Source organism: Octopus sinensis, linkage group LG14 (assembly GCF_006345805.1).
Source record: "Octopus sinensis linkage group LG14, ASM634580v1, whole genome shotgun sequence".
NCBI classification, from domain to species: Eukaryota; Metazoa; Mollusca; class Cephalopoda; order Octopoda; family Octopodidae; genus Octopus; species Octopus sinensis.
In genome coordinates, this window is record NC_043010.1 from 66,894,047 (window position 1) to 66,911,546 (window position 17,500).

The 17,500-nt window shown below is 38.3% G+C and overlaps 1 protein-coding gene across 1 annotated transcript in view; it reads left to right on the forward strand.

The window, feature by feature from the left end:
* The window catches only part of LOC118766035, a 34,336-nt gene extending 22,494 nt beyond the window's left edge, over positions 1-11,842 (forward strand). The window contains exons 6-7 of the mRNA XM_036509172.1: positions 8,903-9,056; positions 11,586-11,842. Coding sequence (XP_036365065.1) covers positions 8,903-9,056; positions 11,586-11,811 — 380 coding nt within the window. The 3' untranslated portion in view covers positions 11,812-11,842. The remainder of the gene's footprint in view (positions 1-8,902; positions 9,057-11,585) is intronic.
* The last annotated feature ends 5,658 nt before the right edge of the window (positions 11,843-17,500 follow it).

A 17,500-nucleotide genomic window follows, 5' to 3' on the forward strand; every position in this document is an offset into this window, starting at 1 on the left:
AAAGCAATGCAGTTAATCAAAGTATGCACCTAAATTATCAACACAATTTTACCATTTTATTAGTAGCTTATTTATGCCAGCAGTGAAGACTTCTGGAGGGCAAGAGGTGATGACATCACGAAAGGCTGTTTTTGCATCTTTTTTTAGATTTTTTCCTTGCAAAAAGTCATTTAATGCCTGGAAAATGAGATAGTCAGTTGGTGCAAAGTCTGCTGAGTATGGTGGATGATAGAGTACTTCCAAGGTCAGTTCCTGTAACTTGAGTAAAGTTCTTTGTGCAACATGTGGTCAAGTATTGTCTTGCAAGAGAATTGGCCTGTCTCTGTTGACCAATCTCGGTTGTTTAATTGTAAGTTCACTCATAATTTCATCCAATGGTTGATGTAGACATCCACTGTAATTGACTTACCAGGTCTCATGAAGCTGTAGTGGATGACACTAACACTGGACCACCAAACAGACACCATTAGCTTTTTTTGATGAATATTCTTCTTTGGATTGTGTTTTGGCACTTAGTCTATCCAACCACCGTGCAGAACGCTTGCTATTGTTGAAAAGAATCTATTTTTCATCACACATAACAATACGATGCAAAATTGGTTCGTTTTTATGCCGTAACAGCAAAGAACAGCAACTTTCAAGACGACGTGTCATTTGATGTTCGTTCAGTTCGTGTGGTGCCCACTTGTCCAGCTTCTGTATCTCCGATTTGTTACAGATGGGCCAATACATTTGGAATTGAAACATCAAACTACCTCACGCGTAGTTTGAAATGTATCCGCTTCCACTACAGTTTCCAGCTCATCATTATCCAACTTAGTCTCAGGTCTACCACGGGTTGATTTTCGAGAGTAAAGTCACCAGACTGGAACTTCTCAAACCATCGACGTATAGTGCACTCATTCGCCACATCTTCACCAAGCACCTCATTGATGATTTGAGCCGTCTGGGATGCATTATTTTCACGACAGAACCCATATTCATAAACAACAGGAATTTTTGATGATCTATCCATGAGTTCATAAAAATTGATTTACAAGAGAAAACTCACAATATAGTCAGACTGCATGAATAGCAGTTCGAAAAGTGAAGATATAACACTGCAATGTTGTAAAACAAAGAATTGTCAGGATAAAACATTACATATCATTATTATATTCAGTGGTTAGGGCAGCGGACTCGCGGTCATAGGATCGCGGTTTCGATTCCCAGACCGGGCGTTGTGAGTGTTTATTGAGCGAAAACACCTAAAACTCCACGAGGCTCCGGCAGGGGATGGTGGTGATCCCTGCTGTACTCTTTCACCACTGTCAAACTTGGTGCATAAGAAAATCGGACTTTCATTTTTAATGACTAAAATTATATTATTAAAATTATAATTTACTCCATGATCGAAACTGCAGTTTTTCTGTGGGATAGGTCGTAACACACACGTGGGTATAAAGGATAGATATGTATCATATTCGGCTGTATATTTTGGGAAGTGCGGTTGAATATTAGTTATGCGATGACGCTTCATCGCGTACATATTTAATCCTAACACTCGCAAATTTATAACTCGGAGTATCGCACTGAGGAGAATAATAGGTAAATATAATTTACTTTAAATTCGAAACGCGTCTGTCGTTAATCGAAGTCGTGTGGATTCATCATTTTTCTTGTCTACATAAAAAAAGTGTGTTACTGTCTAGGAGATTTTTATGGTAGTTGAAAAGACACTAGCATCTATTTCTAATTCAGTACGTGGCGAGGCACTTAATGGACCCCTGATTATAATTATGCATATAATTATGGAATATTATGTATATATATATTATATATATATATATATATATTAATCAATATAGGGTAGCAAAAAATTCAATAGAAATTTTTTCGCCACCAGCGGTCTAGTGAGAAAGAGAAAATAGTCAGAGACTATATATATAATTCAACAACAATTGAGGAACGGCCTCAATAGGCCATTCGACCCACTAGAAAGAGCAGCCAGGACTCAAACCGCCAAGAATTACTACTACTTGGCGGTTTGAGTCCTGGCTGCTCTTTCTAGTGGGTCGAATGGCCTATTGAGGCCGTTCCTTAATTGTTGTTGAATATATATATATATATATATATTAGAAGAAATGAGGTAATCAGAAGATCGGATGGGTCATATTTATAGATATTTATTTATATATTACATTTTTTACATATATATATCATATCATTCAGATCATATCATTCAGATCATATCATTCAGATTAATAGCGCTTTCTCCCATTCTAGTGGGGTTTTCAAATCAAATTAAACGTTTCATTATTTGATTTGAAAACCCCACTAGAATGGGAGAAAGCGCTAATAATCTGAATGATATGATCTGAATGATATTATATATATATGTAAAAAATGTATATATAAATAATATCTATAATATGAACCATCCGATCTTCTGATTACCTCATTTCTTCTAATATATAATACCTGTACATCATCTCTAAACCTTCCAAAGAGTGAAACCGGTTAAGTAAATAAACATCTTTTAAATTGCATTTTCAAACCTTCTTTCGTATGTATATATATATATATATATATATTATATAATATAATATATTATAATATATATATATATATATATATATATATATATATAATATATATACATACGAAAGAAGGTTTGAAAATGCAATTAAAAGATGTTTATTTACTTAACCGGTTTCACTCTTTGGAAAAAGATTGTCAAAAGTAACATAGAATATTATGAATTCAAAAAAGTTTTTTTCATAATTGCCACATTGAATATTATGTATTCAAAAAAGTTTTTTTACATAATTGTCACATTACATGTATAAATATAATGTTTGGTAACAGGGATATGTTAAGGGCATAAAGAAGTTCAACAGTGTGATGAGAATATTTGGAAAAATTGGCAGAAAAGAATAAAACAAATATATTATTGGAAATTTGGTTGCGTTAATTATTGGTTGTTGCAAATTGTCACATTACATGTATATATATAGTCTTTGGTAAAAAGGACATGTTAAAGACATAAGGAAGTGCAATAGTATGGTGAGAATATTTGAAAAATTGACAGAAAAAATTAAATGAATATATTATACATCTCAGGGTCCGTACAGAATATTATGAATTGAAGGCGAGAGTTTGTTTTTACTGACCTGTTTGTTTTAGCAGAAATGTTGAATTGAGAGAAATGTACCCGTTTTGTTCTGTTTATGGCTTCCCTTCAAGCATCAATGATTTTGGGGTTATCATGAGGTGAGTATGTGTGTCTCTCTGCGTGTGTGTGAATAGATGTGTCTGTGTGCCCGTAGTATCTGGTCAGACGGCGTCTGTTTGTCACACACATACACACACAACACACACACATACACATAATATACAAACACACAACACACACACATACAGAACACACACATACACAACGCACACACATATATAATATACACACACAGCACACAAATATAACATGTATTTATATATAATACACACACATATATAACACACACACACACACAACACATGCACAAATACATACATACATAATATAAATATACACCAACACCTAGCACATATATACATACATACACATACACAGCATATATATAATACACATGCACAATATATACATACAATATACATGCACAATACATACATATAATATATATATATAGACAATGCATATACATATATAATATATACATATAAATAGTGTTTACATACACATACATAAATATACCACATATACACACAATATACATACATACAATGTATACATATACACGTACGCATACATATAACATATATATACACACACAATACATACACATACACAATGCATACATATATATACATGCAATGTTATACATGTATTCATGCATATATAACACACCTACAATACATATATACAATGCACACATACACACACATATACACATAATTGTACACATACATATACAATACACATACATACAATATACATATACACAATGCACATGCAAATAATGCACATATTTATACACACATATATATGCATACATATATATATATATATATATATATATATTCACACACATACACACACATATATATATAAAATTCACACACACACACACACAAAATACATACCTATAGCGTACACACACATATATATCTCTACATACCGCACACACACACAAACAATGTACTCACATATACACACATACCATGCATACACACACCCAACACATATATATATAAAAACAAATACACATGTAAATACATACACACGCACACAATGCACACACACACACACACAGTGCACACACACACACATATACACACGCGCGCACACACACACACACAAAACGCACAACACACACACACACACACACACACACACACTACACTCACACACATACATAACCTACATATATATAATGCATGCGTGTGCGTGCCGTGTATGTGTGCGGTCAATGCCCGCTAGTGTGCCCTATGTGTGCCGATGCGCGCATGTGTCCGCCCGCACGATATGCTGCGAGTGTGCGCGTGTCCCTGTGTGCTTGCTCTGGATGTGTGCCTAGGGGGTATGTTAGAGTATGTTTAGTTGTGGTCTGTATTTTTGAATAAGATTACTTTCCCTATTTATTCGTGTTTGGTCTGTGGTGTTGTCCGAGCATTGGTATAGTGGGAAGACTAAGAATTTGGGGGACTTATTGTGTGCACAAAGGTCTAAGTGTCCACTTAGTGGTATCTGTCTTGTAGAGGGGTCCCTCAGTTGTTGTCGGTGAACTGTCATTCTTTCTCTGAGGGTAAGGCTCGTTTGCCCTATGTAGTCTTCGTGGCATCCTTCACACCTTATGACGCAGAGTAAATCTTTTGATGCGCACGTGAAATTATTTTTTATGATGAATGTGTGTCCCGAGTGGAGCTTGTACGTCGATCCCTCAATGAGGTGGATGCAAGTCCTGCAGTTGGGGCGACCACATTTTTTGATGGTGGGCGGTGGGTTTGTGTTGTGTAATTTTGCGTTGGTGAGGAGGTTTTTTAGGGATTTAGGTTGTCTCTTACTTTTTATTATTTTATGAGCTGCCAGTATTTTTTTCAGGCGTGGGTCTTGATTTAGTTGTGGAATGTTGTTGTATATAATAGTGTAAGCTTCTGCATTTCTTGGGTTGTGTGTTGAGAGATAGGGGAGGCTATTTACTGTACTGTGGATGTGTTTGGTTTTCGTAGGTCTTGAGTGTTGATTGATTTGGCCCGTTCTATTCCGTTGTCTACTAGTGATGCCGGGTAATGTCTTTCGAGAAGAATTGCCCTTAGTTCCCGGAGTCTTCTATTTCGTGTTGTGTCATTTGAGACAATAGTGCAGATTCTTCTCGCTAGGTTGAAGGGGATATTTGTCTTTGTGTGTTTTGGGTGATTGGAGGTGAATAGAAGGTATTGTTTAGAGTCAGTGGGTTTGTAATGGATGTCAGTTTCAATATTGACGCCTTTTTTAATGATTAGAATGTCAAGAAGAGGGAGTTGGTCCTGACTATATTCCATTGTGAATTGAATCTCCAATCACCCAAAACACACAAAGACAAATATCCCCTTCAACCTAGCGAGAAGAATCTGCACTATTGTCTCAAATGACACAACACGAAATAGAAGACTCCGGGAACTAAGGGCAATTCTTCTCGAAAGACATTACCCGGCATCACTAGTAGACAACGGAATAGAACGGGCCAAATCAATCAACACTCAAGACCTACGAAAACCCAAACACATCCACAGTACAGTAAATAGCCTCCCCTATCTCTCAACACACAATCCAAGGAATGCAGAAGCTTACACTATTATATACAACAACATTCCACAACTAAATCAAGACCCACGCCTGAAAAAAATACTGGCAGCTCATAAAATAATAAAAAGTAAGAGACAACCTAAATCCCTAAAAAACCTCCTCACCAACGCAAAATTACACAACACAAACCCACCGCCCACCATCAAAAAATGTGGTCGCCCCAACTGCAGGACTTGCATCCACCTCATTGAGGGATCGACGTACAAGTTCCACTCGGGACACACATTCATCATAAAAAATAATTTCACGTGCGCATCAAAAAATTTACTCTGCGTCATAAGGTGTGAAGGATACCACGAAGACTACATAGGGCAAACGAGCCTTACCCTCAGAGAAAGAATGACAGTTCACCGACAACAACTGAGGGACCCCTCTACAAGACAGATACCACTAAGTGGATACTAAGACCTTTGTGCACACAATAAGTCCCCCAAATTCTTAGTCTTCCCACTATACCAATGCTCGGACAACACCACAGACCAAACACGAATAAATAGGGAAAGTAATCTTATTCAAAAATACAGACCACAACTAAACATACTCTAACATACCCCCTAGGCACACATCCAGAGCAAGCACACAGGGACACACGCACACTCGCAGCATATCGTGCGGGCGGACACATGCGCGCATCGGCACACATAGGGCACACTAGCGGGCATTGACCGCACACATACACGGCACGCACACGCATGCATTATATATATGTAGGTTATGTATGTGTGTGAGTGTAGTGTGTGTGTGTGTGCGTGTGCGTGTGTGCGCGTTGTGTGTGTGTGTGCGCGCGCGTGTGTATATGTGTGTGTGTGTGTGTGCATTGTGTGCGTGTGTATGTATTTACATGTGTATTTGTTTTATATATATATATATATATATGTGTGTGTATGCATGGTATGTGTGTATATGTGAGTACATTGTTTGTGTGTGTGTGCGGTATGTAGAGATATATATGTGTGTGTACGCTATAGGTATGTATTTTGTGTGTGTGTGTGTGTGTGAATTTTATATATGTATGTGTGTGTATGTGTGTGAATATATATATATATATATATATATGTATGCATATATATGTGTGTATAAATATGTGCATTATTTGCATGTGCATTGTGTATATGTATATTGTATGTATGTGTATTGTATATGTATGTGTACAATTATGTGTATATGTGTGTGTATGTGTGCATTGTATATATGTATATTGTAGGTGTGTTATATATGCATGAATACATGTATATACATTGCATGTATATATATGTATGCATTGTGTATGTTATGTGTGTGTGTATATATATATGTTATATGTATGCGTACGTGTATATGTATACATTGTATGTATGTATATTGTGTGTATATGTGGTATATTTATGTATGTGTATGTAAACGCTATTTATATGTATATATGTATATATGTATATGCATTGTCTATATATATATATATTATATGTATGTATTGTGCATGTATATTGTATGTATATATTGTGTATGTGTATTATATATATGCTGTGTATGTGTATTGTATGTATATATGTGCTAGGTGTATTTGTGTTATATTTATATTATGTATGTATGTATTTGTGCATGTGTTGTGTGTGTGTGTTGTGTCTGTGTGTGTGTTATATATGTGTGTGTATTATATATAAATACATGTTATATCTGTATGCTGTGTGTGTATATTATATATGTGTGTGCGTTGTGTATGTGTGTGTTCTGTATGTGTGTGTGTTGTGTGTGCGTGTTGTGTGTTTGTATATTATGTGTGTGTGTGTGTGTGTTTGTGTGTGTGTATGTGTGTGACAAACAGACGCCGTCTGACCAGATACTACGGGCACACAGACACATCTATTCACACACACGCAGAGAGACACACATACTCACCTCATGATAACCCCAAAATCATTGATGCTTGAAGGGAAGCCATAAACAGAACAAAACGAGTACATTTCTCTCAATTCAACATTTCTGCTAAAACGAACAGGTCAGTAAAAACAAACTCTCGCCTTCAATTCATAATATTCTGTATGGACCCTGAGATGTATAATATATTCATTTAAATTTTTTCTGTCAATTTTTCAAATATTCTCACCATACTATTGCACTTCCTTATGTCTTTAACATGTCCTTTTTACCAAAGACTCTATATATATACATGTAATGTGACAATTTGCAACAACCAATAATTAACGCAACCAAATTTCCAATAATATATTTGTTTTATTCTTTTCTGCCAATTTTTCCAAATATTCTCATCACACTGTTGAACTTCTTTATGCCCTTAATATATCCCTGTTACCAAACATTATATTTATACATGTAATGTGACAATTATGTAAAAAAACTTTTTTGAATTCTTAATATTCAATGTGGCAATTATGTAAAAAACTTTTTTGAATTCATAGTATTCTATGTTACTTTTGACAATCTTTTTCCAAAGAGTGAAACCGGTTAAGTAAATAAACATCTTTTAAATTGCATTTTCAAACCTTCTTTCGTATATAATTCCACTCGTGCGATACCCCACAACTCAACTTTGTTATATATATATATATATATATATATATATATATATATATATATATATTTAAAAAAGGAGATGTGGAACACGAGTTGTGACATATAAAAAAAAGAAATGAAGAAAATGCTGACAAAATAATTTAAGTAAGGGAGAGTGTATTTAATTAGGTGAAAGTTCTTTTTACCGGTTGCGCATTTGTTATGCTTATCAAAAGATATTTTTTAAAGAGAGATAGAGTTCCTTTCTGATAGATTTTTTCTCTTATCTGACTTTATGTTGGGTTTGCCGTCTCTCATATGTGAAAAAAGAGGCTCCAGAGTTGTTTAAGATTTGCTTGGTTTTGCGCCTAAAATTTCTTGTGGACAATGGTCAATACAATTTTGATTGGTCATTATAAAGGGGTAAGTGCTCTAGGTGTAAGTGCATTCTTCAAACAAACAAGCCACACCTGCTTGCATCAATAAGCAATGCTGGTATAAAGTAAAGTTGAACGTTTTGTTTTCGTTTCCACGACTGTGTTGTAAATGTATTCACACCTGTTTAACTACTTTCCTATTTTTGAGTAGACCTTATGAGAGGTATCAAATGCTTGGAGATAACCAATGAGTTGAAAAAATGCTATCATGATTTCGCCACGGCAATTGGACAAATGATGGAGAAATTTGAAACGCCTCTACCTAATCATCCGATTAGCAAAGAGCTGAAGGACGTAGCCTGCAAGTAAGTATAGAAGGCTAAAAATATATGAGACAATTATTGGGGTTTTTACAGCTGGATGCCCTTCCAAATACCAATCACTTTACAGTGAGGACTGGATGCTTTTTACGTGGCACCACCATTGGCAGGTTTACCAAGTAACTCGCAAACAAGGAATTATGAGAAGGGTAGGGGCATTTGAGCAGGGGAACTTGTGTCAGAAGATGAAAGAGAGACAGAGAGGCAAAAACAGGTGCCTTGCTATAATGGAGGGGGCATTGGAGGAGGTGGTCCGGTGCCAGATGACGAAGGTTAGTGCCTTGGTTCCCAAACTGGGGTCCGCGGAGCGATTTTAGGGAATTTGCTAAGGGGTCGCCAAATTTTAGATTTATAATGTTCAAAACTCTAGGTTTTCCGGTTTTAGCTAAAAGTGGAACCGTTGAACATGCACGCACTACACAGAACCCCTAATTTACGTATTAAAAAAACCATACAGATATAATGCATTTGAGGTGACGCGCGCAAGGCATACATGCACGTACTTGAATGCAGGCGTCTCTCTGCGGCTTTATCGATCGGTGCTGGGGAATGGGCGCAACAAGTCTAAACAGGATTGAAAAATGGTGGTGTAACAGCCCAGAATATACCCCTGCCCAAACTATAGTCTGGGCTAGCCCAGACTATGCTCCCTCCAGACAACCAGGCCAGAATATACCCCTGTCAAGACTATACCCCATGCTTGCGGACAAATAACACAGATGCACCTCACTTATAAAAGTTGCCTCTTTAGCCTGCTGGGCTTCAGCGAAGAAGCTGCCAATACCTCAGAGCACAGAACACACTGTGGTCTTTCTACTCTGCTAGCAGTAAGCACAGTGAAACCGAAGCTCAAATATGACTCGTCGTATCTCCTTTTCTTTGTAAAAGACATTCTACAAATGAATATGGGATGGAAGCACTCCGTCGGTTAAGGCGGCGAGCTAGCAGAATCGTTAGCACGTCGGGCGAAATGCTTAGCGGTATTTCGGCTGCCGTTACGTTGTGAGTTCAAATTCCGCCGAGGTCGACTTCGCCTTTCATCCTTTCGGGGTCGATAAGTTAAGTACCAGTTAAGCACTGGGGTCGATATAATCGACTTAATACCTATGTCTGTCCATGTTTGTCCCCTCTGTGTTTAGCCCCTTGTGGGTAATAAAGAAATAGGTTACGACGACGAGGGTTCCGGTTGATCCGATCAACGGAAGAGTCTGCTCGTGAAATTAATGTGTAAGTGGCTGAGCACTCCACAGACACGTGTACCCTTAACGTAGTTCTCGGGGATATTCAGCGTGACACAGAGTAACAAGGCCGGCCCTTTGAAATACATGTACAACAGAAACAGGAAGTAAGAGTGAGAGAAAGTTGTGGTGAAAGAGTACAGCAGGGATCACCACCATCCCCTGCCGGAGCCTCGTGGAGCTTTAGGTGTTTTCGCTCAATAAACACTCACAACGCCCGGTCTGGGAATCGAAAGCGCGATCCTATGACCGCGAGTCCGCTGCCCTAACCACTGAATATAATAACAATATGTAAACATTGTGCAAACGGAAGGGCTGCTCCAGGCGGCACACACTCTTGCTACGCTAGTGTGTGTGTAAAGTATAGAATTGTATTTGGTACAGAACGGTATGGTAGTGTAGTGCGTGTTCAGAAAAAGAGAGATTTGGTTTCTACTTTTAGCATGTAGAGGGATCTCATACAATCTCTTGGCAGTTTATAGCTCCGCTTATTTTTCATTTTCTTTCTTTTTTTTTCTTCGGTTTAACTTGTGCAAACATGTCTCTCTTTTACTCTTTTACTTGTTTCAGTCATTTGACTGCGGCCACGCTGGAGCACCGCCTTTAATCGAGCAACTCGACCCCGGGACTTATTCTTTTGTAAGCCCAGTACTTATTCTATCGGTCTCTTTTGCCGAACCGCTAAGTAACGGGGACATAGACACACCAGCATCGGTTGTCAAGCAATGCTAGGGGGACAAACACAGACACACAAACACACACACGCATATATATATATATATATATATATATATATATATATATATATATATATATATACACATATATACGACGGGCTTCTTTCAGTTTCCGTCTACCAAATCCAGTCACAAGGCTTTGGTCGGCCCGAGGCTATAGTAGAAGACACTTGCCCAAGGTGCCCACGCAGTGGGACTGAACCCGGAACCATGTGGTTGGTTAGCAAGCTACTTACCAAACAGCCACTCCTGCGCCTATACATATATACGACGGGCTTCTTTCAGTTTCCGTCTACCAAATCCAGTCACAAGGCTTTGGTCGGCCCGAGGCTATAGTAGAAGACACTTGCCCAAGGTGCCCACGCAGTGGGACTGAACCCGGAACCATGTGGTTGGTAAACAAGCTACTTACCACACAGCCACTACTCTTCATTTTCTTTCTTTTTTTTTTTTTTGTTTTCGGTTTGACTTGTGCAAGCACGTCTGTTTATTTGTTTATTTTTTAAATATCTTTTTTTTCTTCTTTGCTTCCGCTCTAGCATAACCGTCGCAAGATATAGATGTGAACTTGCCCTCTACAGACGCTGCAATCGGAGAGTTGGACAAATTATGTCGAACTTCTTGTACGGAGCATTACCCACTCGGTGCCAGACGCGAATGAGTGTGAGATCTGAGTACACTGCTTTGTATGGAAGTAGTAATATCAGCAGAGTTACTTCCCCTTGGCTCGTGGTGTTCTTGTGTGTTTTACTCACCTTGCAATAAAGTATCTGTACTGTTCTTCGCAGTTTCTGTTCTGGAGTTGTTGTTGTTGTTGTTCTCGATGGTGGTTGTGGCGATGGTGTTTGCTAGTGGTGGTCGTGGGTAGTGGTTGTGGTGTTGATAGTAGTAGTGGTGATGTTGGTGATAATGGTTGTCGTAAGTGGTGGTGGTTGTTGTTGTTGTAGTGGTGGTGGTGGTGGTGGTGGAGGTAATGGTAGTGGTTGTGTTGGGAACACGCATACATCATACACACACATACGTATGTATAATCTTTTCTACTCTAGGCACAAGACCCGACATTTTTGTGGAGGGAGCCAGTCAATTAGATCGACTCCAGTACGCAACTGGTACTTAATTTATCAACCCCGAAAGGATGAAAGGCAAAGTCGACCTCGGCGGAATTTGAACTCAGAACGTAACGGCAGACGAAATATCGCTAAGCATTTCGCCCGGCGTGCTAACGTTTCTTATTTCTTTATTGCTCACAAAGGGCTAAACATAGAGGGGACAAACAAGGACAGACAAAGGGATTAAGTCGATTACATCGACCTCAGTGCGTAACTGGTACTTATTTAATCAACCCCGAAAGGACGAAAGACAAAGTCGACCTCGGCGGAATTTGAACTCAGAACGTAGCGGCAGACAAAATACCTGTTTCTTTACTACTCACAAGGGGCTAAACTCAGAGAGGACAAACAAGGACAAACAAAGGGATTAAGTCGATTACATCGACCTCAGTGCGTAACTGGTACTTATTTAATCAACCCCGAAAGGACGAAAGACAAAGTCGACCTCGGCGGAATTTGAACTCAGAACGTAGCGGCGGACGAAATACCTATTTCTTTACTACCCACAAGGGGCTAAACTCAGAGAGGACAAACAAAGGGATTAAGTCGATTACATCGACCCCAGTGCGTAACTGGTACTTATTTAATCCACCCTGAAAGGACGAAAGACAAAGTCGACCTCGGCGGAATTTGAACTCAGAACGTAGCGGCAGACGAAATATAGCTTAGTATTTCGTCCGGCTCTACCAGCTCGCCGCCTTGTAGCACGTGATAATTGAAGTGAAAATGTCCAGTGTACTTTCCGCCCTTTCCGCCCTCATGAAACAATAAAATGTCGCTTTTGTCTCGTCACCAGATTACAATTGATTTATAGCTAGCTCTTCAGCGTTTAGTACGGATGTTCAAGTAACAACCTGTTTTAGCCAGTGAAATGGGAATGGCGAGAGTTTTAATGAGACAGCAGTGATTTGCCAGAAATAGAATGTCTGTCTGTCTGTCTGTCTGTCTGTTTCAGTCACTGTTTCAACCACTGTCTGTCTGTCTGTCTGTCTGTCTGTCTATCTATCTATCTATCTATCTATCTATCTATCTATCTATCTATCTGACTGTCTGTCTGTCTGTCTGTCTGTCTATCTATCTATCTATCTATCTATCTATCTATCTTTCTGTCTGTCTGTCTGTCTGTCTGTCTGTCTATCTATCTATCTATCTATCTATCTATCTATCTATCTATCTATCTGTCTGTCTGTCTGTCTATCTATCTATCTATCTATCTATCTGTCTGTCTGTCTGTCTGTCTATCTATCTATCTATCTATCTATCTATCTATCTATCTATCTATCTATCTATCTGTCTGTCTGTTTGTCTATCTATCTGTCTATCTGTCTGTCTGTCTGTATGTATGTCTATCTATCTATCTATCTATCTATCTATCTATCTCTATCTATCTATCTATCTATCTATCTATCTATCTATCTATCTATCTATCTGTCTGTCTGTCTGTCTGTTTGTCTATCTATCTGTCTATCTGTCTGTCTGTCTGTCTGTTTGTCTGTCTATCTATCTATCTGCACGGAAGAACCGTTCGAAGGATGGTTTACAAACATCTTGTGTTCTGTTGTAAAACAGTACAGTCTCAGACGTATTAGTTCCAACAAGCGTTTCTCCCCACCCAGTTCAGTTACATGAGTTTTTGTGACAATGTGAAAGTAGAATATATTCCCAAGAACATAAGGTCTTTACTTCAACCAATGGATCAAGGTGTAGCAACTAATTTCAAGGCATATCCGGGGAAAATTTCCAAACAACTTATTAAAGCATTTAATGGGGAGATAAATCTATAATTAAAGACTTCTAGAATAAGTTTAATATAATGAATGTTGTGGGTAACATAGCTAAGTCGTGAAGTGAAGTAAAACCCTCAACTTTGAATGGTGTTTAGAAACATATATATATATTTCTTTATTGCCCACAAGGGGCTAAACATAGAGGGCACAAACAAGGACAGACAAAGGGATTAAGTCGATTACATCAACCCCAGTGCGAAACTGGTACTTTATTTATCGACCCCGAAAGGATGAAAGGTAAAGTCGACCTCGGCGGAATTTGAACTCAGAACGTAACGACAGACGAAATACCTATTTCTTTATTACCTACAAGGGGCCAAACACAGAGAGGACAAACAAGGACAGACATAGGTATTAAGTCGATTACATCGACCCCAGTGCGTAACTGGTACTTTATTTATCGACCCCGAAAAGATGAAAGGTAAAGTCGACCTCGGCGGAATTTGAATTCAGAACGTAACGACAGACGAAATACCTATTTCTTTACTACCCACAAGGGGCCAAACACAGAGGGGACAAACAAGGACAGACATAGGTATTAAGTCGATTACATCGACCCCAGTGCGTAACTGGTACTTTATTTATCGACCCCGAAAGGATGAAATGTAAAGTCGACCTCGGCGAAATTTGAACTCAGAACGTAACGACAGACGAAATACCGCTAAGCATTTCACCCGACGCGCTAACGTGTCTGCCAGCTCGCTGCCTTCGTTTAGAAACATATATAGCCACACTGTGTACGTGAGCTTACAAGTTTTTCATAAACCGGACGTCTACGTCAAATTTTGGAAAAGATTTTGACACCTGCAAATGTAAGCTCTGAAGATGTCATGGACGATGATGTGGCTGAACCGCTAGTGTTTCATAGACATAGAAAAAAAGTTTATCTAACGAGGAGCTGATACTGTTAGAACAAAGTAAGCTGGGAAGACATGAAAATACAGAAATTCAGCCAATTCTGCTTAAATAGGCTCAAAGAGAGAATACCAAACGAGTTCCCTATGGATACCGTATTTATTACAACGAGTGGCTTGTAAACGTATCTAACGAGCGAAAGCGAGTTAGATACGTTTACAAGCCACAAACTCATTCCATAGGGAATGAGTTTGGTATTTTATTTATTACACACGAATAAACGACCATATTTTATTAACCCAATAACTAAATTCTTCACGTTTAGTTGTAACTTATGAAAGTAGTGCCGTCACCGTGACCTCGGGTCATCACCATGAATTGACCAATCAGAAGCAGCGCTGTCACCGTGACCTCGGGTCATCACCATGGATTGACCAATCAGAAGCAGCGCTCGCAGTATCTGACATATGTTAGATACCAAAAATATCTCAAAGTGTTCTCACTCACATGGGTGTAATAAAGGATATCACTAAAGGGTTGGCACTTTTTGATGACAAAGACCCTAATCGGGAATATAACATAAAAATTACAAGAGGAATCTACACTGAGTTCAGTTCCCAGACTGAGAGGATTGCACCATAACCCTCAAATATTTTTTAATAAAGTTTTTAGTGTGATTGTGAAGCAGTCAGTGAATAAATCGTCAATAAGCAACATTTGTTTTCATTATATTGCAGAAAGGACTCCTTCCAATCTTCTCCAGTGGGGGTATTATTAAAGAAGACTCCGTCGAGGTCGAATTTGCCTTTCATCCTTTCGGGGTCGATAAATTAAGTACCAGTTGCGTACTGGGGTAGATATAATCGACTGCCTCCGCACACTAAAAAAATTCGGGCCTTGTGCCCAGAGTAGAAAAGATTATTAAAGAAGACTCTCTATATATGGAAAATGGGACTCTTTGTCATACAGCTAAAACGACCAAAGATCGGTTGGAAGAGAATGGCATTAAAAAGCTTCCATGGCCAAGTCAGTCACCAGATATGAACATCTCTGGGGCGTAATGAACTGGACACTTCGTAAAAAAGAAAAAAAAAAACGAGAAAGCATCCTCAAATCTAGATTATTTTTGAGATTACTGCATGAAACATGGTATGAAATTCGTTAAGAGAACATTCGTCATTTGATCAGTAGCATGCCTAATACAGACCTTGCACTGAAAAATGCAAAGGGCATGTCTACTAATTATTAGATATTCACGTTATAATAATTAGCAAATAATCTGAATGTATAATTTCAGATTTAAATAAATTTGAACGATTATAATGGTGTCTATTTACTTCTGTCATGTCTGTATACTTGCAAACAATTTGACTTACAATGACAATATACTTTGTGTGAGCAAAATAAATTTGGACAAATATTATTGTCAAGAAATGCTTTACTATTTTCCATTGTATGTAAATTTTGTAAGTATCCGTATGAAATAAGCACACATTTGTTAGAAACGGTATTTTTATGGTTTTTTTTTTAGACAAAGCGAGGGTATCCTGTAGCTCACAAGTTGAAAGACTGGGGCCATTTTTGGATTCAAAGGCCAAAAGTTAGACAAAAGTAAGTGTTAGATCTAACTCAACGAAAATTGTGCTCCTCAGAGTTATTAATTCTAAAATTGGAGGATAAGAGCAGAAAAAAAAATGCTTTATTGTTCTTTGAAGAAGGCAAGTAAACTTGGATGCCCATTCACCAAGCTACCACAACGGCCTCCGTGCTACGAAATACAATAAAATCAAATTAAAATTTAACTTCGCACTGCATGCCGTCTCATACGGGGAATACAAGTGATTCTCCTTTCATTAAGTGACTTGGATGCCACTTGTCGGCAGGTGTAAAAGGGGCAGGTCGAAGATCACTCGGCGGCCGACATTAAGACGAGCCGAAGACAGTTAACAGTGGAACGGATGTTCAAGAGTAATAACCGGTCTCAGCCGGTAGAGAAAGCTTGCTTCGCAATGGATTGAACACCTAAGTTTAAATCTAATTCTTTTTATTAAATATTATCCATTCCCTATGCTTAATGTATCTTTAATTTCTTTATTAAATATGTAGCTATTCCTTTTAATAAAGTTGTATCTACTCCTTATATTTAAAAAAAAACATGGGGATATTTTATATGTGATTAAATGTTTGAGAGGTGGTGTTGTATGTCAAGTCGATGACCCAAGTTTAATGTTTGCTCTATAACCGATGTTTCTTTATCTTCGTCTCGTTTATATTTGAGCACTTCTTTTGCAGTCCTATAAACCCTTTTGTTTCTGTAAAAGGAGACACATATTATTTCTTGTTGTTTCCTGGTATTTTACTTACATAAAGATTGAATCGCAACTTAAGTACAAAGAAACGAAGGAAAAAAAGGGGGAGGGAGTACACCCCAGAACAATTGGCATATTCAACTGCGCCCTGCGAACATAATATCGATGGTACTGCAGCGGACAATGGCCAGCGACACGCGCTGCGGCAACCACTGCACCTCGCGGGGTTCATTTCTCAGACGGGCCGTAGTTACTCCGATTTTGGAAAGGAGATCGGTAGTGCAGGGACCGTGCGGTCTCGATGGCGACCGGAATAAACTGACAGCGGTCGGGACAGGCTCCTATATTTATTTATGTTTCTCTACTCTGCATTACAAGCTTCGATATCCAGGTT